This window comes from Lontra canadensis, unplaced genomic scaffold (assembly GCF_010015895.1).
Source record: "Lontra canadensis isolate GAN:19392208 unplaced genomic scaffold, GSC_riverotter_1.0 scaffold7, whole genome shotgun sequence".
NCBI classification, from domain to species: domain Eukaryota; kingdom Metazoa; phylum Chordata; class Mammalia; order Carnivora; family Mustelidae; genus Lontra; species Lontra canadensis.
In genome coordinates this window covers 24,189,113-24,210,112 of record NW_022631001.1, presented here as the reverse complement: position 1 = coordinate 24,210,112, position 21,000 = coordinate 24,189,113, and the positions used below count along the sequence as shown (strand labels likewise).

The 21,000-nt window shown below is 46.2% G+C and overlaps 1 protein-coding gene across 5 annotated transcripts; it reads right to left on the bottom strand.

The window, feature by feature from the left end:
* Positions 1–204: 204 nt before the first annotated feature.
* Positions 205–9,767, bottom strand: KCNE3 (potassium voltage-gated channel subfamily E regulatory subunit 3). Of its 5 annotated transcripts, none has more exons than XM_032853090.1 (3): positions 9,613–9,767; positions 3,926–4,061; positions 205–585 (listed from the first exon to the last, which is right to left on the bottom strand). In XM_032853090.1, the coding sequence occupies exon 3, from the start codon at positions 543–545 to the stop codon at positions 246–248; it is 300 nt and encodes a 99-aa protein (XP_032708981.1). In that variant the 5' UTR covers positions 546–585; positions 3,926–4,061; positions 9,613–9,767; the 3' UTR covers positions 205–245. The 5 variants fall into 5 exon arrangements, with proteins under 5 accessions (XP_032708981.1, XP_032708980.1, XP_032708982.1 ...); XM_032853089.1 differs by lacking the exon at positions 9,613–9,767 and adding an exon at positions 8,529–9,354; XM_032853091.1 differs by lacking the exon at positions 9,613–9,767 and adding an exon at positions 6,257–6,890.
* Positions 9,768–21,000: the final 11,233 nt, after the last annotated feature.

Sequence of the window (21,000 nt, the reverse complement as noted above, 5' to 3'; positions counted from 1 at the left end):
AGCCACTGGGCCAATTATTGGTTATTATCTTTTGCTACTTCTATATATTTGCTCACGGGGCTCCCATTGTCCAAAGTCTACCCTTACTGGGGGGAAAAATATCTTTATCCATAAGGCCCAGGTCTGCCAGCCCTTCTCCTCCCACCCTAATGATGACCTCCCTTAGGACTGTTTCTCGTTGATCTTACAGATGGGGACACTGAGGCCTGATGTCTTGACATGCTGCCCTTCCCGGCCCGCTAGCCTCAGATCATAGACACACGGTTCTTGATGTACACGTGGTAGGGGTCACTGCGCTTGTCCACTTTGCGGGAGCGGGTATATCCCAGGATGAGGCTGCCCACGGTGGCAGCGAATAGAAACATGACGAAGAGAATGTACATGTAGGAGTTGTCATCACGGCCAGGTAGGTTGACCCTCCGCCCCTCAGGCAGGCTGTCTGGCCCTGTCCGGCAGAGCAAGTTGCTGTGAATAGTGGCATTTAGAGCCTTCAGCACTGCGTGCAGGCTCTCGTACCAGGTCTCGGTCCCGTTGGTGGTCTCCATAGCAACAGGGATCCAAATGGGCAAAGAACTGGAGGATGCTCTGTTGGTGACAGAAAAGAGAGAGGAGATGGCTTCTGTCACCTGTGGCTTGAATTGCCTCCCAACCCCTTCAGACCCAGCTAAATTCCCAACGTCACAGTTTATTCTACCTACTTGTTTACTTGTCTGTCTTCTCCACTAGGTGGTAAGGTCGATGAAGGCAAAGAGCATGTCTGCTCTACTAACTGCTTTATACAAGCACTTAAGATAGCACTCGGCAGATGCTCAGTATATACTTGTGGAATAAAGCCTTCCTTGACCACTGTAACCCATATGAATCTTTTTTTTTTTTGGATTCTATAAATCATTGAAATGTTTCTTCTCCTTTCTCTCAGAGATTTTTACTCTATAATATAAAAAATATCCAAAGACAGCCTTGTATTTAAAAACTATGTCATTCCCTTTAAGCAAGGATTTATAGAATCCAAAAAAAAAAAAAAAAGTTTCTTCTCCTTTCTCTCAGAGATTTTTAGTCTATAGTATATAAAATATCCAAAAACAGCCTTGTATTGAAAAACTATGTCATTCCCTTTAAGCAAGGATCCACACTTACTTCTTTCTGGAAGATTTCAATGGTGCTCCCTACCCCACCCCCCGACCTTTTTAAAGATTTTATTTATTTATTTGAGAGAAAGAGAACATGAGAGGGGGCAAGAGGCAGAGGAGAAGCAGGGAGCACAACGTGGGGCTTGATCCCAGGACTCTGAGATCATGACCTGAGCCAAAGGCAGATTAACCAACTGAGCCAACCAGGTGCCCTGAGTGCTCCCTACCCCTTAACTATACTCCACAAGTTTTTTACCAGCACAGCCTTCTCTTTTGGCCAGCAATTACAGATTAGGCAATGTGTGGCTATTTTCTTGTTATTGATAAGCAGACCACATGCTCCTGGTCAGCAGGACTGAGTCTCTCCCTCAAGTCTAGGGGACTACCCTGAAACTGGCTGGCTGTTGTGCTTCCCCAGAGTCTACCTTGTGACTGGCTGGGTGTTCTTCCCTCAGCGGGCTCCAGTAAAGATGGCTACTTCAGGGGCTTCTCCATAGGCCAAACACTCAAGTGTTCACTGACCAGTTCCAAAGCCCTCCTGTATCCAGGTAGAGTTGTCAGTCAACCAGTTAACAAACTTGACTCTTAACCATATGGTCTCTTCCCCAGAAAAGATGACAGCTATGACCATGATTAGTATTTATGAACAACTCTATGAATATAGAAGTTGGGAGCAAAGAATCTAAAAAATACAGCAATCATCCAGGACTGTCCTACCTTTCATACCACTCCTTTGGGGCTCCCTGCGATTTGGTGCTTGGACTACCTTGTCTGGATGGAGGAAGGGACGATAACAAGGGCTCATGGACTTAAGATCCAGGAGGCAAAGATTCTCATCTACCACCCCACTTGTCAGGTAAGAAATTTCTGCCTTCTGCTTCCCTCCTATCAGCCTATGGGAAGTAACAGCAGCACAATAAATTAATGGCTCAACTGATCATTCAGCCATTCATCACTTACGGAGACCCACTCTTGGGCAGGCCTCATGCTGGGAGCTTAGGGAGGCTCAGACCCAGTCTCTGCAGTTAGGGACACATTGCCAGGTGATCTATACTGCAGGGAACTGATCAGGGACTACTGGGGCTTAGAGAAAGAAGGGACAAATTCTGATCAGGGCTCAGAGAGTGTCACAGTGACAGGCATCTGAACTGGACGTTGAAGGGTTTTTTTGAAGTAGAGAAGCTAAGAAAAGCAAAGAGGTGAACAAGAATGACAAAAAGAAATGTTTAGAAGAAGAGAAAATAGCATAAAGGGGTTGGAGTGTAAGATGTGTGGAAGGATAAGATGGGACATGGGATAGAGACGCTGCCCTGAATAAGGTCATGGACAGTCTTGAGTGCCAGGCTACAGAGTTGGAACTTTATCCTGTAGCTAGGGAAGAGCCATGGAGCAGTATTTTATTTTATTTTTTTTAAGATTTTATTTATTTATTTAACAGACAGAGATCACAAGTAGGCAGAGAGGCAGGCAGAGAGAAAGGGAAGCAGGCTCCCTGCAGAGCAGAGAGCCCCATGCAGATGGGGGGGCTCCATCCCAGGACCCTGGGATCATGACCTGAGCCAGAGGCAGAGGCTTTAACCCACTGAGCCATCCAGGCGCCCCATGGAGCAGTATTTTAAAAGGGGATACAATGATAAAAGATTTGTGCTTTGAAAGGACACTCTGGCTGCTATGTGGATTGGAGGGAGCAAGAACGGAGGCAGGAAGGCTGGTGACAAGGGTCTTGAAAATAGTTCAGGTAGAAGACACAGAGTCTGGAGCTGGGGCCCCGGGGATGACAAGGTGGGGGTGGGAAGCGATGTGAGATGTGAGAGGCATGTGGGGAAACATTTAGGGAGGAAGGGGTCTCGGACAGTTTTACAGGGAGATAACAGACAGATGGGATGCCTGAAGGAGCCCACTTTGAAAGAAATGGCCTTATTGCCCTGTGTGCGCTTTAGTTTCCTCATCTGTCAGAATGATTATCATCGGAAGTTGTTCAACGGGCAGAGTTTCAGTTTTGCAAGATGAAGAAGTTCTAGAGATTTGTTGCACAATGATATAAATACAGTTAATACTACTGAGCTGTATATTTAAAAATGGTAACTAGGGTAAATTTTATGTATTTTTTTCCTACCACAATTAAAAACAACATCATCCCTGCCCTGCCTTCCTCCAGGCTAGCTTGAGCGTACAGTTTTATTATGGTGAAAAAAATGTTTGAACTCTATTATCCATTTTTAAAAATAATTTTTAAAAATCTTATTTGTTTATTTGACAGAGATCACAAGTAGGCAGAGCAGCAGGCAGAAAGTGGGGGAAGGAGGCTACCTGCTGAGCAGAGAGCCTGATGCGGGGCTCAATCCCAGGACCCTGAGATCATGACCTGAGCCGAAGGCAGAGACTTAACCCACTGAGCCACCCAGGCACCCCAGCCTATTCTCCATTTTTTTTTTTAAATTTTATTTATTTATTTGACAGAGAGATAGGCAGAAAGGCAGGCGGGGGGTAGAGGGGAAGCAGGCATCCCTCTGAGCAGAGAGCCCGATTCGGGGCTCAATCCCAGAACCCTGAGATCATGACCTGAGCTAAAGGCAGAGGCTTAACCCATTGAGCCACCCAGGTGCCCCTATTCTCCATTTTTGAGAAGTAAATACATAGACACACTACATACAATGAAGATGAAGTCTCCCTGTTCCCAGGGGTCCAGGCCTCTTTCCCAGAACAGTCCCTGTTACCAGTCTTCTTAGATATCCTTACAAGGTACTTTTAACTGACAGGGCAGAGGAAGGGCAACCTGAATGTGAAAGACTCACCAAATAACAGGTAGATCCTCTGTGGCTCCAAGTCAGCTTCAGGAATCTTCCTGTGGGTGCCCCCGGGCTCCTCAGTCCCTCAGCCTCTTCAGGGTGTCTCTGGACACATCTCAGGTCTCAGTATTGACTTTGGGAGCTGGGAAGGCCCAGAGTTGGAAAGCAGAGGACAAGGCAGGAAAGGAAGGAATCAGACGCCCAGAAAACTCTTCAGAACCAGGGTGGATCTCCCAAGGCTGGGGCCCCAAGTGTTGTGCAATAGCCTTGCTGTGGTTGCTAACCCCCTCCCATTTCCCCTTCCCCTCCCTGCGGCAGCTGGGTCTGGCCAGTCTAGAGTAGCAGTTACAGGAACTGTGCCATGGCCAAGGGACATCTGATTGCTATCCCTCAATTCCAGGCCTGCAACGTCTCTACTGGGTGACTTTATGAGACGCCTCGGTTTAACAGGTGAACTGGTGCTCAGGGACCAGCCAATAGTGCAGACTCAAATATTCCTTTTCTCAAGGGTATAGGTATCTTAGCAGAAGCCTCTGAAAGGCTGAAAGAGCCTGAGACCCAAGGGAACGATGTGTGTGGGCAGAATGGCAGCTGGCCGTGGGGTCGATACAATGATGTCCCCAATGAACCTATTTGGACAGACTGGGTAAAACACAGTTACAGCATCAGTGCTATCGGTAGGGCAGCTCATTTTGTGACAATTAAAGAAGAAAATGGCACAGGTGGGGAGGCAGTTTAATTTCTGCAAAGCAGAGGTGGTCAGGACCTTCAGAGTCCATCTGGTCTAACCTCTAGTTAATCTCCTTCATCTTATAGTGAAGGAAATGGAAACCTGAAGAGCTGTCTTGGTTCAGCGGCTACTTGTGTGACGTAGGACATGTGACTTCCCTTTTCTGGGCCTCCACCTCCGTCCGCATCTATAAAATGAAGGGGTTTTATCTATATAATCTGGTAAAGTCAGCTCTAACACCCCCACTAGGGTACAGATCACAAAACCACACTGTGAGGTTATGGGAGGTTGGATAGTTTGGTGGAAGAGGCATTTTGGGGTCTTTCTAGAGCCCCTAAATCACAAGATAGAGAAGGCTGCTGACTTTGTTCTCACAGATTAAGATGTAACTGAGTCCCAGGACCAAGTTGCACTGAATATTCCTGCCTAGATAAATGGAGAGCCAAATTGGTTGACTTGTTCATTTGTCCTCTTAACAGCCCATCTACCTGGGTGATGTAGCCAGGGAAGAAGGCAGGCTCTGTGCAGAAAGTGGGGGTGGAGGGATAGTGTGGGGGGTGGGGGGCTCTGAGGTGGGGTTCACTGAGTGAAGTAGAGTTTCATGAAACCGTTCATCCCTCAGATCCTCCAGGAGCCTCTCTGGATAGACCCAGATGTTTGTGATTCTGGCAGGAAAAGCAAAGAAGCCACTGTAGGTGCTGGGTGGGGTTAGGAATGAGGGCCTGGGCACAGGGGCATCCTGCTGGGTCAGGAGAGACAGAGAGCTGATAAAGGGACAGGTTGATTCTCTTTGCACCACCTCTAGGTCCAAGGATTGCTGTTGGCCTCACTGAGAATTTTGTTCCTCTTTCTGTGCTCCTTGGCTGCACTCATCAAGATAAGTCACTGATTATAAAGTTCATAATGGTGGGAGATGGAGCTCTGCTCTGGAGAGTTCCTAACTTGAAACAGAAGATAGGCCAGTTAAGAAGGAAGGAGAATAGTCACTGACCACACAGAAAGAGATTTTAAAGATTATTTAGAATCTAGATTCTAGGCCAGCTGCTCCATTTTGTAGACAGGGAAATGGAAGCTCCAGAAGGAAAGGTGATTTGCCCAGAATGACAGGGCCGGTGAAGGGCAGAACTCCAATGAGAACCAGGACGTGGGGGCATGTGCTATGTGGGTGCTTTTTCCACTACCAGTGTTAACATTCGCTGGCGTCTGAGTTGTGCATCACACTGAACACAGTCTCTTTGTGTTCTGGGGTATCAGGTCCTCGAACTCCATATTCTCACCAATCAAGGATCTGGTAAGGGCTGTGGTGGCGGGGGTGGAGTGGGGGGGTTGGCATGTGGGAGGAGGAATTAACCTTCCTTTATAATCTCATCTCCTGTGGTCCTTTCTGCTCCAGACACACTCCTGTTCCCCCAAACAAGCCAGGAGCACTCTCTTCCTCTATACTCTGTTGCTATTTCCTGCACGTTAACAGGTTCCTCCTGAATGTTCTTTTCTTTTTTTTTTAAGTAGGCTCTATGCCCAATGTGGGGCTTGAACTCATCACCCTGAGGTCAAGAGTCGAATGCTTTATCAGCTGAGCCAGCCAGGTGTTCTTGACTTGAACTCACAGGTATCCAAGTTGGGGTGGAGGTGTAAAGCTGTGATTTGAAGGATGAACTGGGCATCTTAGGTTTTCCTTCAGGTTTCTCTGGGGAAAAGAGAAACTCCACCATTGGTTCTTTTGGTTCCACACTGCTCTGTTTCAGCTACTCTCTCAGAATGAATGTTTTAAGTGCCTGGGAATGTAGTAAAGAGAGGCAAGGGGGGAGTTCACACAAAGAAGATAGGGGGGGATCCAAAGACAACCCCTGGGACCACACAATTTTGCCATTGGTCCCTCAGGTGGACTTATCACTACCATTGACTGGGGAGCGGTGGAGTGAGAGAGGAATTAAAGGAATGGACCTTAACACAGAGTTGGAAGGAGACACAGGAGTAAAATTTGACTGGAAGGGATCTTAATAATCATGTTGTTGGTACAAACCGCATTCAACCAGAGCAAAGTAGAGCACCCCCACCTTGAGGAAATCACCTGTGCAAGGCCTCAGTCCAGGGGTAGAGCCAGGACCACAAACAGGTATCCCATCCACAGACCTTTCTACTTTTAGTTCCCTGTTGCCTGTAGGACAATCTAGCCTCCTCAAATTGTCATTTAAGCTTCTTTGGGTGTGACCCTACCTCTAGCCCCATCTCACCACAGCTCTCCCCAGTACCCTGTGCCACATGATACTGAACTAGAGGCCATTCTCCAAACATTCCTTGCACTTGCACACTTCTTGCCTTTGTTTATGCTGTTTTCTTAGGCAGAGGAGTCCCCTTCCTCTTTTTATCTTCCCGTGAACACCTATTTATCCTTCAAGACATAGCTCCAATGTCACCTCTGTAGACCCTCTCCTGAGACACCCCCCTTCCCTCCCCACTCCCTAACCAGTTAGTCTCTCCCTCTTGTCTATTCCTAAAGTACTTTGCATAAAACCCTATTTGAACACTGGGCTGTACTGAAAGTGTGTGTGTGTGTGTATGTGGGTATTGATAACTACAAATATGTAGGTTAAACTATGTTCTGTGAGGTGTGAGGGCAAGGACCTGTACCTCATACATTTCTTTATTCCCTGGTCCTGAGCACATAGTAGGCACTCAAGAACATATGAATCAGTGCCTCTTCTTATTAGACCATCCCCCATCCAGCACACACATACACATTCATGAAAATGGTTTATAGTAAGTACTTAAAAAGCAACTTCAAGAGCAGAAACAGATACCATTTGGTTTGGGAAAGGGGAGACTCAAAGAAAAGAAGCCATCTTGGTTAGGTGGAGAAGTGACTCAGAGGAGGAGGAATTCTAAGCCTTCTTTGGAAACCCAGATGTTCCCTGGACCTGAACCCCATTGAATCCAAAGGGCAAGCATTCTTGGCCCCAAAACACTAGCAGTGGTTTTGCCACCCTCTTCCCTGTGTACCTACCCAGGGTGTGGCCTCACACACCCACCCATAGCACACACACAGTCCAATTCCCAATCACCCAGCCTGTGATCTTGCCTTTCATGTGTGCCTTTGATGGTTCCAATCTTGGCTGTATGCTTGGCTATGTGACCTTCAGCACTGCATTTACTTCCTCTGTAACTCATATATGAGATGGGGATAATGATCCCTGCCCTGTTTACCTTACGTGGGGACGGGGACAGACAAAAAGGTGTTTTAAGAAATTGCCAAGTATTATAGAAGCATAAGGGAGAATTATTGGGCAATCTGATTTCCTTTTCTATTTCCCAACCCCACCTCCAGATTACCCAGAACAACCATCCCTATGTTGCCCCTCCCTCCTCCCTTTGGCTTTCTTTTCTTGGGAGAAGTCAGCAGGTTCTTATGACTCTTCTTGATTCTCAGACATACTTTCCTCTTTCAAGAGCCTTCCCTGGGGTGCCTGGGTGGTGCAGTAGGTTAAGCATCTGACTCTTAGTTTCAGCTCAGGTCCTAACCTCAGGGTCATGAAATGAGCCCCCCCTCAGGCTCCGCACACAGCACAGAGTCTGCTTGAGATTCTTTCTCCCTCTCCCTCTGCCCCTCCTGCTCATGTTTTCTCTCTCTCTAAAATAAATAAATAAATCTTAAATTTTTTTTTTTAAAGCCTTCCTTGTTTCTCATACTCTGATCAGCTCTATAGTCCCCTTCTATTTAGCAGTACCATTCAGTAGTCCTGTGGCTGATGGAAAACACACCAGAACTGGAATCAAGAGACATGCTCCTATTAGGCCATGTCTAGCCATATACCTTGGTTAAGTCACTTCTCCACTCTGGACCTCATGTTCCCCATCAGTAAGTTGGGGGTTTTGTCTTACCTCTCTCTTGGTAGGTATCTGGAGCACCCACCCATTCAGTTTATGGAGAGAAATGTGTTTTGAGATGTGTGGAGTGAGTGAGGGATGAAGAAGGTTGCTGGTTATCATCTTAAGGAGTCGAGAAAATCTGAAAGCCATTTCTATGTCTCAAGCAGAGATCTCTTCCATTTGGAACCAGCAAAGTGGATGGATGCTAGGAGATAATGAGGAACTTACACATTTATAATGCACCTTTATAGGTGAAGTGGAGAGAGCCGTGCACTAGAAGTAAGGAGACTTGGGTTCCTTCTGCTTCTCTCAGGTTCCTGGTGTGTCCCTGGGCAAGCTATCTTCCCCCTGGGCCTCAGCCACCCCACATGCAAATTGGTGAAGAGTGGGGAGGAGGAATAGGAGGAGATGCTCTTTATGGGCCCTCCTACAAGGGCCTGTCTGAACTCATCTACTTTCTAGATAAGAGCATCCCAGGTCCAGACCCCTTTCCCCTCATGTCCCACGAAGTGTGCAGGCAACAGGACCAAGAAGCCCATTTTACAAGTGGTGACCCAGGAAAAGAAAGTTCAAGGCATACAGCCGGTAGGGGACCTGCACAGGTTTACACAACCTATAAACTAGAACCCACTCTCCTGACTCCCAACCTAGACCTCTGTTATTAGCAACAGAGGGTGTCTTTAGGGGTCTTGAGGCTCGGGGCACGATGCAGTAGCGAAAGGGCACGTCGGCTCCACGGAGCAAGCAGCTCTGGCCAAACAAGAAGACCGCGTGGGGTCCCCGGGGGCCGTTTCTGCGTGTGCATTCGCTGCGGCCCCTCCGGTGTTCGCATGCGTATCTGTGGACGTGGAAAGAGCTTTCCAGCCGCGGTCCCAGGGCCCGCGGGTGCTGGTGCAAGCCCCCAGGGTCTTCAGCTGGGCTCCTGGTACTCCTAAGTGGGGCCCCGGGATTCCTGCAGCTCGGTTCTGGGGAGGTCCAGCTCCGTATGGGAGCCGCCCCCCACCTCCCGTCGGTGTTCCCCAAGGGAGGCGGGAAGACCTCTGACTTCTATCTCCGGCTGCAGCCCAGCCTTCCCGACCCTGCGAGTGCGCCTTACCTGCCTCTCGGCAAGACTCCGAGGGGCGCCCGTCTCTCGGTAGGACCCCGCACCCTGTGCTCCTCGGTTCCCCCGCACAGCTGCCCTCCGCGTTCCGTCCACCTGTCCGCACACAGCCCGAGTCCCCTCGGCTCTGCGCCCCGACCCGCGCTCCGCTCCCTTTAACCTTACCCAGGGCGCCTCCTCCCCCGACCGCGCCCGGCCCCCAGCACACCCACTTCTCCCCAGGCTGGCTTCGGGCGCCTCCGCCCAGTTACTTGGCCTCACGCGGCGTGGGCTCCGACCCTTCCGTCCCCTGCAGCGCCTGCTTCCTGGACCGGAGACCGAGTGCCTCTCACTTTGCTTCAGCTTGCCCAGCATGAGACTGATCTCCCAAACGCCAGGCTGAGCGTTGGGTGCCGGTGGAATCTGGCTTTGCTCCTAAGTGGCTGTGTGGTGTTGGGCAAATCACTGCTCCTCCCTGGGCCGCAGCTTCCTCGCTGTAAAATGGGTCAAGGTCCTGCCTGTATGCTTTGTACGGTAATGGGTTGGGTCGGGTGAGATTGTAGAATCCAAAATATTAAAGCCAATGGTCACTGGAGAAGTCATCTGCTTCTAACACAAACCGACTCTTCCAGACAGGAATGCAGAGGCCCTGTCTGGGGAAGGGACTTGCCCAGGCTCCCCACAAAAGTCAGTGGCAGAGCTCCAACTCAGAATTCACTGTGCCACTTTCTGTCTTTCACCCCAGCAGTGTCCCCTCCTTCCAAGTCTCAACAGCTCTCATATGCCAGGACGACTGTTGTCCAGCCATACCTCCACTGGTCCCTGCCCCAGAACACCCTGCACTTTTTGGCCACCAGGCCCTCCCCACACTATTGCTTTCTTGCTGGTGACACTGCAGGCTCCAGAAAAGAGAAGTAGCCAGGGGCAGTTGGGGAATGAGGGCTGGGGCCTGTAGGCAGAGGAGTGGACAGTGGCCAGGAGCAGCCTCTCTAGGACTCTGTGGGCGTGCTTATCAGAATCCTTTTCAACAGCCTCCCACCTTGGCATAACTAATAATAAACTGAGGCCAGCTCTTGCTCCCTTGCAAACAAAGATCTGTTCCAGGAGATCTGAGGCACATACCCTTATCACAGAATCTCAGATTATATTTAAGAGGTGCTATCATTTTAAAAAGACCCACTACATGGAGAGAACACTATACAAGATTGCTATTCTTTATCAAAACACATTACTTCCCTGTTTTTCTGTGGTTGCATATTTTGACCCACCTACTCCTTTTTCTCAGTCTGATTAATCACCTCTCAAGGAAGTCATCCTGACTCTGGGCATGAAGAATCAAATTTCAGTCTGCCTAGAAATCACCTCAGAGCTCATTCTGGTAAAGTAGACTTTTGGGTCCGGCTCCAGAGGTTCTGATGCAGGAGATCTGGAATGGAGTGTAAACATTAGAACAAAGAAAGGAAGGAAGAGAGGAGGAGAAAGAAAGAAAGAGAAGGAGGGAGGGAGAAAGAGGAAGGTAGGGAGGGAGGAAGGAAAGAAAAGAAAGGAAGGAAAGAAAGAAAGAAAGAAAGAGAAAAAGAGGGAGGAATAGAGGAAGGGAGGGAGGGAGGGAAGAAGGAAAGCAAGCAAGCAAGCAAGATTCCCAAATGATTCTGATGCCAGTGCTTCTTAAGATCAGCCTTGAGGAACCAGCCCCAGCTCAAGTAGGGCTGCTGCCCAGGGCCCTGCATTTCCTCTATAGGATTATTTACTACAGTTATCAAAAGTAACTATTTGCCCACCTCATTTATTAGATTGTGAGTTCTTTGAAGATAGGGATTTAGAATCCTAGTCTTTGAATCACACTGTCTTAGAATTCTAGAGTCATTTAGTGATGGAACCTAAGTTGGAAGGACTCAGAGTTATCTGGTCAAATCCCTTACCTAAACATCCCCTATATTCCATTTTGACATGATATTGTCCAGTTTCTCTTGTACACCCTTAGTGACAAGGAGCTCATTGCTTCCAAGGCAGCCAAGGCACTGATTGTTAGGACGTTTTCGTGTTTTAACAAAAACTGCCTCCTAGTTACTTCTAACATTTGGTCCTTGTGTTCACTGGAGACACAAAGTATGTGCCTAATTTCTATTCCCCTTCAGAAACTTAAGGCCTGGGGCGCCTGGGTGGCTCAGTGGGTTAAGCCTCTGCCTTTGTTCGGCTCAGGTCATGATCTCAGGGTCCTGGGATCGAGCCCTGCATCATGCTCTCTGCTCAGTGGGGAGCCTGCTTCCCCCCCTCCCCCTCTCTCTGCCTGCCTCTCTGCCTACTTGTGATCTCTCTCTCTCTGTCAAATAAATAAATACAATCTAAAAAAAAAGGAAAGAAAGAAACTTAAGGCCTGTTCTCCACTTCCCTTTCTCTGGAGTGAGGATGGAGCAGAAACCCTGTTAGAGAAGCCAGCTGGCTAAGGGGTTCTTGGAAAGTGGACTGAGGTGCCTCATTTTCTTTATCTGTGCCTTGCAGATTTGCTACAAGGCTTAGATGACCCAGTGTGTGTAACGGGCCCAGAGCTGAGCCCAGCATGACATATGTGCTTCATAAATGACAGCTCCTGTTGTTATTAGGTGAGAAAAGAAAGGGTGGAACAGGATTCCTGTCCCAAGGACACCGAAGTTTGAGACAGATCTTCAGGGACCTCTAATACAAAAACATTGGAGACAAGGCCCTGACCTTAGGACAGGATGGGCAGGGGCGTGGGGTGGGATGACTGAAGGGGTCAGGGGAAGACTCACCTGGAGATACAGCTCCTTCAAGTCTTAAGTGCCTCTTCTTGCTGAGGTCTTCTCTGACCATTCAATTTACAAATTGTAATCCCTCCCTTCCGCTGCCCTCCTTCCACTGCCCTCCCTAACTCCCTTTTCTGCCTTGTTTTTCAGTAACACCTAACATCATCTGATATAGTTAACTTAAAAAACAAAAACAAAAACCTTTTGCTATTGTTTCTCTTGCTACCTGCCTCAACTGAGGCTCCCAGCTTCTGTCTATCAGCCCCATGTCAGAGTGCTCCCTGTTTCCATGTTCCTGGGACCACCCCTTCCCTCTCCTCTCCAGGCCTGGGGAGGTAATGATGTTGAAATGTTTCCAGCTCCAGGGTACGTTGTGATCTATCCCTTGTGGTTTCCCTACTCCCTGCCCACCTCTGTGAATAGAGCCTCCTCAAATTACTGGCCTGAGATGGCCATCTGCTTCCTGTAGGCCCCAGGCTGACCCATCTGCCTAGGCCCATTGCTCTTCCCCTGAACACAGCACTTACCAGTCTGTGTTGTAATTGTCTACTTTATTTGTTTGTTTGTTATTTAATTGTCTACTTTATTTGTTGACTCCACACCTAGAAGATTGGCTCCTAGAGGATGCTAGGGCAATACAATGTCTGCCCACAGTAGACCTTACTGAGAATGTGTTGAATGATTTAATGGATGGATGAATGGATGTCGTGAAATTCCCTAGGAATTATGTTATGAGGGAAAACTTTCAAGAAGAGATGAAACCTGGGAGAGCCTGGGGGCTGCCTGGGTGGCACAGTGGATGAAAACATCTGAGTCTTGGGTTCAGCTTAGGTGTGATCTCAGGGTGGTGAGATCAAGCCCTTCATGAGCTCTGTCCTCTGTGCTCAGCAGGGAGTCTGCTTGAAAGTCTCTCTCTTCCTTTTCCACTCTCCTTCCCCCTCCCCCCACCCCATGTGCTCTCTCTCTCAAATAAATAAATAAATCTTAAAAAAAAAAAAAAAAGAAAGAAAGAAAGAAAGAACCCAAGAGGCTGGAAGGCTAACCGGATGCTTTTTCAACCTCTAAGCCAGACCTCTCCTCTGAGCATTAGACTCCCATATCTGACTATGTACCCGACATCTCTGAATGATACATGGGGACTGGGACTCTTGACTTCCTTCCCTGGCTCCCCTAAGTCTTCATTCTCTCAGTAAATGGAACCATCACCCCTCCAGTTTCCTGTTTGTTTTCTTCAGAGAACTCCACGTGCTCTTCGGTTTACCTGTGTATGGACTTGGGGTCTGCCTTTCCCATCAGAGTGTGAGCACTCCAAGAGAACAGACCAGGTGTGCCTTTTTCACCACAGAATACACAGGATGTAACTCCATGTCTGCCTAGTAAGTAGGGGGAGAAGGGTTGGGAGGTAGGATGAGCACAGATTGTGTCTGTTGATAGTGTTAAAAGCCTGAGTCACCAAGGAAAATACAGCATGAAACACAGAGAAAGCTTAATGGTCACATCCTGTCTTATTCCATTACTCACCAGCAGCCTGTACTTCTGTGATTTGTCTTCTCTTGGCCTGTCAGTTTGACCCTCAGAACACTTTGTCTTCTTGTTCTGAGCGTCACCTTTCTCCTGCCCCTACAAGCAGTATAGAGGAGTGAAAAGACACCTGGAAGAGGGGATAGCAAGGGTGGGATGGTGTGGTGTCAGGAGACTAAAGATCTCCATGGCATCTTCTCCCCACCTCCCCCTCACACATGCTATGTCCTGGGAAGCAAGTGGTCTAGAACACTGCCTCTGGGGTCCGACAGAGGAATGAGAGCCCGCCTTCTCTGAATCTTAGTTTCCTTATCTGTAGAATGGCGATTAAAAATAGCTACATCTGTGGATTACCATAAGATATTATTTATAAAATGCTTCACCTGGTACCTGGCACATAGCAAGTGTTTCGTAAAGAATGACTATTAATGAGGGTATGTGTGTTCATAGTGTTGTAAATATGGACTTTTGAATCTTATGATCTTCAACAATAGGGTTAGGTTAGGGTTAGGTGATTGCGTTGCAATGTATGTAAATATTGAATCTTTATGTTTTATGCCTGAAACTAACATGATGTTATATGCCAATTATACCTTAATGAAAAATAATGCATAAACTTAAAGTTGATGGGGATGTGATTCCCTAAGGAAAATATGGATGTTTTTAGTGGAAGTGGGGTAAATAGTTGTACAAGCTGAAACAAGTGGGCCTTGGAGAACACCCTGATTTGGGCAGAGAGGAGGGAGAAGGCACCCAGAGATTCCTAGCCAAGGGAAAGTGAGAAGAGGGGATTAAGTGTGCTGTTAGCATGTCTCCCATATCTGGGGCAGTGGGAGTAGACGTGCCCTATGGATCCCAGAGAGAAGATTCAAGTGTGCTTGGGGATGGGGAGTCACAGGACCTAGATCTCTACTCACAGGGAGTGTAACAGGCTGCGTTGGGCTGGGCTGGGCTGGGAGAGCTGTGCTATCAGAGAAGTCTTCTAGATGGGCTCTGACATTCCTTGCATCCCACAAATCTGAAATCCTATAGTCCCAGCTCTGATCGTGATCCCCATCCTTCTCTGTCTTCTGAGATCCCTCACCCCTTCTTTTCTCTCCTCTCTCTTCTCTGAGGGGAATGCTGCATCCTCCCCTCTGATATGTTTACAGGGTGTCTGCAGACATTCTGGATTCTAATTCTGGTTCCTGCAGGAACCCCTTAGTGGGAGCTAAGGGGAACCACTTGGGGCTGTTTCCTCCTGGACACAGAAAGGGGTAGGTTGTCTGATCTCTGGGGCCTCTGCCAGCTCTGATCTTCCAGTGCGCTGTCAAAAACTCAGCCTGGCCTTCTAATTCAGCATCACCTTGAGCCTTTTCTGCCCCTCCTCTCTTTTATGATTTCTCACCTTTACTTTTATGTTTCTATAGTACTCTGTGCAAACTTCTCTGATGGTACTTGTAACAGTTTATTATGAATTTTATTTATAGTATGTCTCCTCCACAAAGCTGTGAGCTCCTTGAAGAGAGGGAGGAAGTCCCTGTGTCCTCAGGGCCCAGCGCAAGCGGACACACCTCACACTGGCCATCCCAAACCAGTCATGTTATCTTCAATTCCCAGTAACACAGATTAAAGGCACGGTAGCAAGTTAGAGCCTATCGAGATGAGGGCAGAGGTGTGGAGTCTGGAAGCCATGTTATGTGAAAAACAGAAGAATCAGGAAAGTTAAACTTGAAGAAGAGACCACTTCTGGAATAGAATTCATTTGCTGGCCCAACAGGCCATTTCTGGGTACCTCTTTTGTGTGAGGCCCTAGGCTGGGCCTGAAGAGGCCACAGAGGATGCCGTTACAGTCCCTCCCTGGAGAGCTCACAATCTGGACAGTGTCAGATGTGGAACAAAGTAACTATAACACAGTGTGGTCACTGCTATTAGAGGGGGATATAGGTAGGACATGACCAGGAAAGGACTCTCAGAGAAGGCATCGCAGGAGGGCAGGGTTTTGACGTGTTGGAGGCAGGTTTCAGTTTAGGAGGAGGAATAACTGTCTAACAATCGGAATTCTGTAGGAATGGAAGGCTGCCTGAGCATGGCCACAATGAGCACAACACAGACTGGATACTGATGTCTGTCAACAAAAGAACCAATGTGGAGGCGATAGGGAATGCTTTGTAACAACATAGATATGAAATTTGCTTCCTTTTACATGCTGCGTACTAGGTTACAAACAAACAAACAGTGTCGGGCTTAGAAAAACCCACGATTTAGGTATTACAAAAATATAACACTTTAGCCTTATATCAGTGTCTCTTGAATTTGAATAATATATGGATTCCTCAAAAATTATTGAGGTACTCAAAGCTGGCAATCTAAATATGTTCAAATTTAACTTGGTATAAACTCTAATGCAACTATAAGAGCAAATATTTTATATAGATAATTTTTTATTCAATACAAACTTTTATTGAATATGAACAAAACTATAAAACAATTAAAATACCAATAACACTGATGCTACTGGTTGTGTTGAGTTTTATCAACATACTCCAGCTAGTAAGTGAAGAAGCATGTCAGAATCAGAGTATTAAATTTTGTAACTCCCTAACCAAATAATGAATCTAGGGAAAAATCATCATGAAAAAGAAAAAAAACACAAAGATACTGCATGCCTTAAGAACACACCAGCACTTATGAAGCTGACTTGCCAAATTGTATCACGTGTCAGGCTTTATCTTTCAAGCTTCAGGAAACACAGGGGAAAAAAGCTTAAAAAAAAAAAAAAAGGTTGTGGGAGGAATCTATAGGTGAAGAGACTAAGGAGACATTTATGAGACATGTGAACCAAATCCAGTATTTGAATCCTGATTTGAACAAACTGTGGGGAAAAAAAAAAAAAAGAGGAAGTTCAGCAAACAGAAAAATCTGAATACTAACTGAATATTTGTTGATATTGAAGTATTTTTTTGAGCCTTTATCTTTGGGGAATACATACTGAGGTATTTATGGATGAAATAATATGGTTTCTGTGATTTGCTTCACAATAATCCAGGGAGTGAGCCAGAAGTACTTCCCAGTTTAAACAAATTAAGATTGGCCATCAGTTGATGATTGCTTTAGCTGCCCGATGGATAAATGGGGTTCACTGTTGTATGTTAAAAAGATTTTATATCAAACAACTTAAAAAATGAAAAAAATCTAAGATGCTGGAGCATTAAAAATTCAGGCATCTCCCTTGTACATTATTGATGGGATTATAAATTGGTGTAACTTTTATGGAAGGCAATATGACAGTATCTATTAAAATAAAAATGCACATGGAGAGCCTGGGTGGCTCAGTGGGTTATGTCTCTCTGCCTTGGCTCAGGTTATGATCTCAGGGTCCTGAGATCGAGCCCCACATCGGGCTCTCTGCTCAGCAGGGGGCCTGCTTCCCCCTCTCTCTGCCTGCCTCTCTGCCTACTTGTGATCTCTTTCTCTCTGTCAAATAAATAAATAAAATCTTAAAAAAAAATAAATAAAAATGTACATATCCTTTGACTCAGAAAATCATTTCTAAAGATGCAACCTTGTATTCACCATGTATGATGTAACACACACACACACACACACACACACACACACAGAATTTTCATTGCAGCCTTGCTTGTAAAAGCAAAAGGTTAGTAATAACCTAAATGTCCTCAATAGGGAACTAGCTAAATAAATCATAAGAAATCCACTGAATGGAATACTTTGTAGTCATTTTTTAAAAAGATTTAATTTGGGAGCCTGGGTGACTCAGTGGGTTAAGCTGCTGCCTTTGGCTCAGGTCATGATCTCAGGATCCTGGGATCAAGTCCCACATGGGGCTCTCTGCTCAGCAGGGAGCCTGCTTCCCTCTCTCTCTCTCTCTCTGCCTGCCTCTCCATCTACTTGTGATCTCTCTCTGTCAAATAAATAAATAAAATCTTTAAAAAAAATAAATAAAAAGATTTAATTTATTTATTTGACAGAGAGAGAGAGACAGAACAGGAACACAAGCAGGGGGAGTGGGAGAGGGAGAAGCAGGCTTCCCACTGGGGAAGGAGCCGGATATGGGACTCGGTCCCAGGACCCTGGGATCAAAACCTGAGCTGAAAGCAGATGCTTAATGACTGAGCCACCCAGGCACCCCTCTCTGCAGTCATTTTAAAAAATGAGGATTCTCTTTATATACGAATCTGAAACAACCTCCAAAGTGCAATGCTGTGAGTATAGTATGTTAATATATGAAAAAATGTATATAATCATGCATGCTTATATATGCATAAAATATCTCTGAAGTGTATAAAAAACAATTTACTATCACTTGGGCCTCCAGGAAAAAGAAACTGAGTTTACAGGGGAAAAGAATAGGAGCAAGAATTACATTTCAATGCCACCATTTTGTTCCTTTTTAATTTGCATTACCTATATTTAGAAAAACCTTGAATTCTAAGTTTTAAAAGAAATAAAAACAAAATTAAGACATTCAAAAATATAATTGTAAAGATTATGTAGCAATGTGGGAAAATGTATGTAATATTAGGTTTAGTTTAAAAGAAGATACATAATTTTATCCACATAATAATGACAAGTACTTAAAATATGTATGTTCATGATCAAGCACCAATGATACACAAATGTAGGAGATTTGTTGTCAGGTGGGAGTACAAGCGTTTTATTTTTAAATTTTATAGATACTATAATATGATATGATTATATGTATGGTAAATTGTAATTTGGTAAAAAGAAGAATCAGATTTATACTGGAAATATCTGATTTCCACAGGGCTTTTGGAGAGAGGATTTTTGCAAGAAGTTACATCTGGTCACGCTGCTGGAGCTGGCTCTCTGTGGCTTCCTGCCAGCTTCACCAGAGGAACGAGATGCCGAACCAGTCACTGTGGCTGGTCACGTCCTTACATTTAGCATCTATGTAGCACACCCTGGACAATCTGTTTATTTATGAGGAAGAGATTCTGTACAAACAAGAAGAGGCCTTCTGGAGGTAGGAAAACCAGGGTGTTAAAAATCCTTCTTCATAAGCTCAGCTTCCTTCCTTGAGGAAGGGCCCTTGTGGGAAACCGGAAGTGGGCTCTGTCCAGGCAGGAAGAAGAGCCAGGAACCCACAGCGGCCACCTGACCTGATCCCATGGGCCTGACCTGATCCCATGGGCCTGGCCTCTGCAGACTCCTGGCCTTCTGCTCTGCATCCTCCTGGCTCTGGTGACCCACAGTCCACCTGTTCTTGGAGGCTTGGCTCTTCCAGGATGCCTGGAAATCCAAGGCTCCCGTTAGAGTGTGTGACATTGTCCTGTTGGTCACCCTTCCAGAGGGAAAGAGAAACCCCAAGGGACCTGACACCAGCAATTCAGTGCTCCAGCTCAGAAGTGGTATGTCACCTCCATTCATAACTCATTGATCAGAACAAGTTGCTTGGCCCCTACCAACCACAAGGGAGTCACGCAGTACAGTCCTGCCTGAAATATCTGGTGAACCACATTAATAATTAGCACATATATCCTGATGTCTATTCTGTGCCAAGCCTTGGGCCTAATGAAATGACAGCTCAGGAAGGTCAGGTAACTCAGTCATTACACCATGCAGAATGATGCCCAGTGTTCCAGAAACATGGGACAGGCTGCTGACTGAGACAATGTACTTAAGAGGGCTAACACAGTACCTGGTACTAAAAATAAGTGCTGAATAAATTTTTCTTTCCCAGTCTCTGGAGGAATTCAAGACCATCCTGTATAGTCACTTTATGAGCGTTGCTAGAGAGGGTAGTTGAACACTAGATGGGGAGCAACACTGTGCACAGCCTTCCAACCATGAGAATCTAACTCACTTTTCCTGGAATAATTATTTCCCTTTTTGGCAATAATACTGCAAAGTAATTATCAACTACTATCCACCCCCAACATTCCTACAATAGCACTGTTGGCTCCATAGAGGGAAAACAAAAGAAAAGGGATATGGGTAAATAATGGGTGGACAAACCACCAATCAACTAATATTGACCAAGTGTTCATGACTTATAAATCATACTGTCCTGAGTGTTAAGTCAATGTGCACAGCAGGAAAAGAACATGAGAATGGGCTTATATCTGGCACCCAATCCTGGCTTTGTGATTGACTCTCTGTGTTCCTTGAATAAGTTTCTTCCCAAGTCTTGGTTTCATCTCTGTACAATAAGGAGGCAGGTATATACCTCCAAAGTCCATTCCAGCTTGAATAACTGATAAAAACTGTGTGCAGAGTTAAACATCAAACCTCAGAAGTGGGAAGACTCACCCTTCTTCTAGAAGCCAGTGGGGCCATAGGACCCTGGAAGCTCAGGACTTCAGATACACTACCTAAAGCTGCACTTTGCAATGTGGTAGCCACTGGCCACATGTGGCTACTGAACTTCTGAAGTGTGAAAATTCCAAAATGAGATGAGCTACAAGGAAAATACACACTGAGTATCTAGATATGGCATGGAGAAAAGAATGTAAAACATCTCTATATTAGGTTAATTACAGTGTTATTAATGTCAACCTGTTTATTTTTCCTTTTTTTTATGTGGCTACTGTAAAAGCAGAATTACAGTGTGGCTCATGTTGTATTTCTATTGGACAGTGCTTATATAGGGGAAACTGAAGCCCAGAGAGGTAAATGACTTGCCCAAAGAGCTGGGACTGCAGCCTGGGTCACCTTTCATTAAAGGATCTTTCCACCATAACTGCCTATGTTGGCCAGTTTTGAAGATGGTCCCTGATGATCTTCACTTTCCCTCACCCTGTGTAGTCCCTTTCACACTGAGTCGGGTTCATCTATTGGGAAATGGTAGAAATGACTGTTTAACTTCCAAGGCTCTGTTAAAAGACTGTGTGGCTTCCACCTTATCTCTTCTGGCATCAGTTGCTCTGGGGGAACAAGTAGCTCTATGGAGTGGCCCACATGGTGAGGAACACAGGCCCCGTCATCAACCAGTACCAACGAGGCAGAGCGAACCATCTTAGAAACAGAGCCTCTATTCCCAGTCAAACCTTCAGATGACAGTTGATCCTGCAGACATCTTAACTACACCTCATGAGAGATCTCAACCCAGAAATCACCCAGCTAAGCTTTTCCCAAATTCCTGACCCACAGAATA

Excerpts from the sequence above, each read along its gene's own strand:
- KCNE3 (XM_032853090.1), bottom strand. The coding sequence starts at position 545 with ATGGAGACCACCAACGGGACCGAGACCTGGTACGAGAGCCTGCACGCA.